Genomic DNA, 7,452 nt, shown 5'->3' with positions numbered 1-7,452 from the left:
GCATCTCCATCTCGGCTCCTCAGAGCTGGCTCCCCTTCCCTTCTGCCCCGTCCCCGTTAGAGTCTGCTGGTGGTTACTCTTCTTGGTTGGACAGTTCCCCAAAGTGGAGAGGGAATTGTCTGCATCAGTGTCACCTGTGTACTCGCCGAGGCCTAGGGCTTGGTGAGTGCACAAGCACATGTATGTTTGGGTCCTCATCGTCCAGATAGAAGCTATTGCTGTGGCATGCATCTTTAACCCTGGGGCTTGGGGGGAGGGGATCCCCGGAGCTCACTGACCAGCTGAATTAATGAGCTCCAGGTTGAGACCCTGTCTCGAAAATAAGGTGATCAAGCCAAACACCTGACATCAACCTCCGACCTCCACACACAGTGAGGGAGGAAAAAACTCCACTGCCTTAGGGCAATGCTGCTGGCACTGGCTGGAATGTGTAGCGAGGTCTCCACTGCCCACAGGCGCACTGTGAATACCGCATGGCTGGAGCTTCAGCTAGAGGACCTGACACAGAAAGAAGGCTATTGCTAAACTGAGCAACGCTACAGCCTTGCCTAACAAATTTTAAAATCAACATCAAAAAGGACAAACTTCTCCAAGTAACTTACTTCCATAGCAAAGCTCAAAATGTCTACAATACAAAAATCTAGCAGTAATAAAAGAAATTACGAGGCATGAGAAGAAGAGGGAATGCCACTAAAAACACACCGTCTGCAATGAGGACAGAAACAAAGAACCAAAAGTCACCCAAACAGTAAGTATGAGGGGAAAAACACAGGCGAGGAGACAATGGAAACACATGCATTTTCAGAGTAAAGAACAACTAAACTTCTGAATCAGATATTACAGTAAGAGAACTACAAAGTACAAGATGAAAATACCGATAAACGGTAATGGGAGATTAGGCCCTGCAGGAAGAGTTATCAGATGGCGATAGGAACTATGCAAACAGAAAAGGGCATTTCAATAACAGTGGAAGTCGGGGACCTATAAACAGGGCTTACTACCCCGAGTGAGTAGCAGGCACTGCCTAAATGAAACTTCTTGAGAAGGGAAAACAGAAAAATATTTGAAGACTGAAAATTTTCCAAATTTGAAAAAAACTAAATTGACAGGACTAAGCACTTGTGGATTTGGTAAAACTGTAAATCTATATATCTAAGCCATGATAAAAGCACTAAAATGTTGTCATCTATTAAAACTTCATCAAGCAAGGTGTGGTGATATATATTTAAAATCCCTGTTAGTTGGAAAGCCAAGGCGGGTGGATTCCAAGTTCATGGCCAGCCCTGGGCAGCAAAGCAAAAGCTCTTCAAGTCTAGTGATGTGAGGTGACAAATATAAACTAAGCTACCGAGTAAAGTCTAGTTAGTGAGACACAGCCAGTTCAGAGGCCAGGGCTATGTGAGGCCAGATGGCGTTCTTGAGTTCGTGGCCGAGACCCACACTGGGTGTTCTACTTGCAACTACAGACTTTCTATTTTAAAAGACACAGATATACTTAGCAAACATAAGCACCTTGTGAAGCTAAGGGATTTTCTAACAAGCCCTGTCCTGAGATGTACCTTTCTCAGATAACTATAAACTAAACCAGGTACCCACATCACGGAAAAGGCCTACCAATAAGCAAGGACTGGTAAGGACCCGAGAGTGCATGCATGAAAGCGGAGGGCAAATCATTGGTCACTGCACAGCGCTGGAGCGCTTCTGTTTCATGTTACACAGTAAGAAGAGTCAGTGCACCCTGAAACCATTCCTCATTTACCACCAGCTCTGAGACGACACTCATAATTTTGCCTTTTAAACTTGCAAAGACACTTTCTTTGCCATGCCTAGTATCTGAAGTGACCAGGGTTAAAGTTTCATAGGTATCATTTTACAATATTTTATTATAAGCCTTTAGACATAATTACTCAAAATCCAGATTCATACATTTCCTGAGGTCCTCAGTAACTCCATGGAATCCAAGACATACTAAAAAACAAATGTATCATTTTACTGAAAAAGAATCTCTCTCTCTCACACACACACACAGAAATTTTAGAATACCATAATTTTACTCACTTATGCAAATTCCTATGAAATCCTGTAGCACTTGACTACAGACTGATCAAGACAGAAATATCATCTTTTCACATCAAAGTTATATCAATTTCTTTAAAGTGAATTGAGAAAACACCATATTTAAGTCAATATTTATTTTGATTAATATTTTACAAAATTCTGACAGGTTTAATTTATGTAAGGAGGACTAATTTATTAAACACTTTACAAGTTTTTCTTTCCACAGAGTAACACAGTAAGTAGCAAAATAATACTTGGCACAGTTATAAATAAAGGATATATAAAATGAAAATATTCATAGCTTTAAGTAGGATGCGCTGTTTAAGTCTAGTATTTAAAACAAACGCCTATAAACAACAAAAGTATGGATGAGAAAACACCGAAGAATTCCGGCTCAGAGCTGAGAATCCGACCGAGCAGTAAGTGCCCTCAGCGGGCTGCCTCACCCAGCCTGAGAGCTGGGTTGCACTGCTCCACACAAACTTACAAAGAAATGACAGATGCCACGTAGATGCCTCCAGACCATCTGACAGCTCTGTTACAGATGACTGACACTATGAAATGGTTAGAACTCAAAGCATCTCCTTGCAAATACTTGCCATGTAACTACACATCTACAGGGTTTGTCTGCTTCACTGAGCAGCATCTTTCACACGGAAAGAATATTGTACCACGAAGAAAGGACATGGTAACAACATTCTAATTCAAACAGAGAACCACCATAGTCTTTAACTGTTGGTAAAAATGTATCTGATAAAAATTGCAACTGAGTCTTCGTGTGAAGTGACTCGAAATACAAAATTAAAACAAATCCTAGCGTTTTATAAATAACTTTTAATTTAAAAATTACCTAAAATTTCCCCCCATTATTAGCCAAAACTAGCAGAGACATCTGTACAGTTGACCATTTTTTTTTACATTCTGTGACAAAATGGTACAATGCTATTACCACCCCACACCCATCTCTTCCCTTTTCAAAAATAAAGTACATATGCCAATTCTAATATTTAAAACCCTCAAATACGATAAGAGTCGTTTGGAGGGGGTGACTTATGGTCAAAGAAATTACTATAAAATGGTAGTACCTGGAAATACTGAACATCAACTATATACACCGTCACTGCTCCTCTTCCTAAGGCAAGGGGCGGGTACCACTAGATTGCTTTAATACCTGTAGCCAGCATTGTACAGGGAATGCTAATTTTACCTAGCACTGGACATGCAGTGAACTTGCAGGGCATAGTGCCTACTAACAGCAATATTGAACACCACTAGAAGCTCATTAATCTCTCCCTTTTCTTTTTGGTTGGGCAAAATGAAATGAGCAGCTTTAAAAACACTAATACATATAGACACAAAGAGAAACTATTTGATAAATTATTTATATACACATACACATTCTTTACACTGGTCTAGGATCTGTCTCAGTCTGCCCCCTCCCCCATCCCCTCCCACAGGGTGCTCGAACCACAGTTTGCTACAGCATTTAAGAGGACTAAACCAAGTCTCACTGTAAACAATATCATGGAAGCAGTGACATCATTCATGAGGGTATGGAAATGCTGCAACAGAACTTGATCAGTGCGTCACATTGAACAGTAGAATCTAAGACTTTCAAAAAGTGTTACGAACTTCAAATCACATTCAATATTGGAAAAATTATAATAACCCTGGGGGCTAAATTCTACTTTCTGATAGGTCATTAAAAAAAAGAAATATTCCATTAGCTTTTCATGTATTCACATGTGCTATATACAGAGATCATGCTCCATCTTTAGCTTAAACTCCATTATTTTGCCTACAATTTATTTTCAGCTCAGAATTTAAAAAGAAGCATATCCACTTATCTCTATTAATAAGAATTTTGCATTAGCTTATTTGTGTTGCCTCTTGTTGAAAATCCACCTCAACTCTTAAGAAGGAATTGGGCTGTTTTGCACATGAAATTAAATCGTAATTTATGCCTCACTGGACAGTATCTGCTAGTATACAGTCTATGCAGTATAACATGCACTTAGTAGGGCTTTAAATTTCAACAAAATATTATGACTTAGTATACTCATGCAAGTGCTTTATTATCAGACCAGGAGACCTCAGAGCAAGGTTACTAGAAATTATTTCACTGAGCTAGAAGTAAACCAGCATTGCAACAGCTGGTGGCAACACAACAGTGAACACATTTCCGTGAACATTATTTCCCTGTGCCTTTGAGAACACAGTACAGTAGATCTCTAATAAAACCACATGATTTTCATCACAGTATTTACATGTACATCTACAATGTACATAATACTAGTTATCAATTTAAGACAATTCTCCTGGAATTGGATGCAATACTCTCAAGTACTGCATAATACAATTTAGCCGTATAATATAAATTTAGTTTTAGTTATAACCACATTTATCCTTGGCATACCATCTCTAGTAACAAAATAAGTTCATGTTTTCATGACAAATGTTATGAGAACAAAACCAAAAAGTTGAGTATGTTATGAATTCCTACATTAAGAACCATGAAAATTCTTTTTATGATCTTTATTCTTCCTAGAAGTGGCAGTGTCCATGTTTGCTTTTGTTAATAAAAGTACTGAAAAAAAGACTGTAAAATTCACTGTTAGCCCTACATATAGCATGCTATTTGTTCCAAGGACGTGGATTCGAGTGAGAGAGACACGGACAGACACAATCTTCAGGCACCACTCAGCAATATTGTTTCATAGGATAAAGACGCTGCTACACAAGCTGGTACCCAGACCCTGATATTTGGTCATATTCTATAGTATACTGCCTGGTCCAGTCCACGATAACAGGGCGAAAGAGGCCACAGCATCGAAATTCAAAGAAGTCTATAATATTCCTTACACATCCATGGCTAAAATCAGACCCCAAAAGAAAAAAGAATTCAGTTAGTATGAATGACTTAAAATAACTTTTCATGTTAACATTTTTTTCTAAGCTTAAAAATTCAGGTTGCCTTCAAGAAAAAAGTAATTTATCACTGCAAAACACACTTTCATGTTTCTCCACAGCTCCGTGGGCATTCATTTACTAATTAAAACACTACACAATTAAACATATGAACTACTTTACTCCAATGCACAATTTGCTTCTAACATACACCAGCAAAAACAACAAAAAAACACACTTCCTTGATTACTTGCTCTTTGCCAATAAATCAAACTACGTTCAAAATAGAGAAAAGAAGTAAAAGAAAAATAATTATACACATATGAATTTGACAATGGACTTTAATAAAAGTAACAATAGATAATAAATGTAAGGGCAACCTCAGAGACTTTAAGTCTTCAGTAACTCTTGGAAAAGCAGTCCACTTACACCTCAAATATAATAACTGTACCCCTAGCAAGAGTCATTTTTATGTAAGAGTTGGTTTCCCTTCCAGAAGAACACAATAACTAATCACAGTACAGAACCTTGAGGGTCAGTAATAGTTTACACAAAATTCATCTTTAAATATTTCAAAAAATTAGGGCACTTCTACTGCTAAGCATCAGGCAGAGGTTAAATTTTTACAGTATATATTAAGAGCATAAGTATATGCTCAGTTAATGTGACAGATTCTATGTCATGGTATATGACGAACGTCACTTCATCAAAACCCTGCAATTCAGTAATAGTTAAATCTAGCCTAAGCATGACTAAAAGAAACATCCCTACTTCAGCTGTTCTTCTATAGAAAACACTATACTTACAGAAAACAATTCCCTTTAATGTAGTTTGTTTTCTAATGAAACATGCAACAAAGGAACTTACTGTATTTATGAATATATACATACTTGAATGGGCTTTCAATAGATGTTGTTGTGACTTTAAAGTGCTTGTATCTCCTGGCATTCATTCTTTCATTTGTGGTAATTCCTAAACATGTTATCTGAGAAGAAAGAAAAAGCAGCCCATTATCCTTTCTGAATATTCAATGTACACAAAATTCTCAAAAGGATTAGCATAGAATAAAAAGATAAAATCTGTGTTTGGTTTTCTGTAAGAGAGTGTCAAGCCAGTTCACACAGCATCACTCCAGTCGAGACGAGGGCCTGAGCACTGCACATACACCAACAGACACTATGAGCATAAGACAGCCTCCCCAACAGATTCTTTTAAAATGAATGTCATAAGCCTGTACTCCTGGCATTCAAAAAGCCGAGCAGGCAGATGCCAAACCCGGAGTCAACCTGGTCTACAAAGTGACACTGTCCCCAAAAACTCGAAAAGAAAGAGGAGACTTTTGAATGAATACTAGTATTTGTAAATAATAAAACAGTATCATTAAAGTGAAAAGAAAATTAATAGTATCACATGTCCAACTGTAAGTATCTTAATCAGTAATAAAAATTTCTGCTAAAAGCAGAGTATGGGGAGGGGGAGGCAGGAATGAAAAGCAAATAAAAAACCTAAGTGATCCTTAACAAGCCAGAGTGTCTAGAAAGAGAACTTTTATAAGTTTTAGAGTTAATATACCAAGGAAAAAGCACTCATACATACCTGGTACATCTGACACATAAGTAACACAGCCACCCACATGAAATGAAACACACTGTTCAGAAACATCCAGAACATCCACGGGGAGCATGTGGCAATCTGAGTAATGTATGTCCAAAATCCATCCTTGGTATAAGTGGTCTCACAATGAAGTCCCCAGTCTAAACTCAGAAGACAGGTGAAACAATTACTCTTCTGTGTACCTCAGGGGTTATGGTGACTACTAAGGGATGGTGGGAAAGAAGAGTGACCAGTCAGTGAATCACCCTGGCTAGCAGAGCAAGCACACATGTGCTGTGGAGTGCTGGTGCATCTTACCCAGAAGCTGGTAGAGCAAGCACATGCCTGTGGAATGCTGGTATGTTTTACTCAGAAGCTTTCAAAGCCTACTAACCCAACAAAAGGCATGAAAGGCAGCTCACTGACCACTGTTTGATTGCACTAGACATGGAACATATTTTCCTTTATGTTTCATATGATGCCCCAAACAATGAAGTCTCAGTTAAAAGATTTTCGTTATTGCAACAATTTGTTAATACAGCAAATGCAATCTAAGTATTTAAACACTTGTGTTTTAAGAAGGCAGACACTAATTGTACTCACAAGAAACACAGCCATAGATCATCCAACAGATCATAAAAAGCAAGAAGAATAGGTATCCCATAAAGTACCTATGGTTGCCCGCACCTAGACAACACAGAAGCAATATGTCAGCTGAGGGAAAATGACTGAGAACACACCTTCATCGGGTGTGCTATGACAGGTATGATACAACTTAGACAATAATCACATGCATCCATTCCTTATTTTGTGGAATGCTTTGAGAAAATTGTTTTAATCAATATTTTAAATAAGAATGCTTGCAATTACATTCCTGATGTGATGAGAGCACTG

At 38.1% G+C, this 7,452-nt stretch overlaps 1 protein-coding gene across 2 annotated transcripts in view; it reads right to left on the bottom strand.

Moving 5' to 3' along the window:
- Positions 1-2,177: 2,177 nt before the first annotated feature.
- The window catches only part of Zdhhc17 (zinc finger DHHC-type palmitoyltransferase 17), a 54,626-nt gene continuing 49,351 nt past the window's right edge, over positions 2,178-7,452 (bottom strand). For both annotated transcript variants that reach the window (XM_005068060.4, XM_040754917.1), the window contains 4 exons: positions 7,162-7,245; positions 6,562-6,719; positions 5,856-5,950; positions 2,178-4,930 (listed from right to left, as the gene is read on the bottom strand). In XM_005068060.4, the coding sequence (XP_005068117.1) occupies positions 4,792-4,930; positions 5,856-5,950; positions 6,562-6,719; positions 7,162-7,245 (476 nt within the window). In that variant the 3' untranslated portion in view covers positions 2,178-4,791. The remainder of the gene's footprint in view (positions 4,931-5,855; positions 5,951-6,561; positions 6,720-7,161; positions 7,246-7,452) is intronic.

This window comes from Mesocricetus auratus, unplaced genomic scaffold (assembly GCF_017639785.1).
Source record: "Mesocricetus auratus isolate SY011 unplaced genomic scaffold, BCM_Maur_2.0 Super-Scaffold_100011, whole genome shotgun sequence".
NCBI classification, from domain to species: Eukaryota; Metazoa; Chordata; class Mammalia; order Rodentia; family Cricetidae; genus Mesocricetus; species Mesocricetus auratus.
Note: the sequence above shows the minus strand (reverse complement) of the source record. Positions and strands in the feature narration are given on the sequence as shown.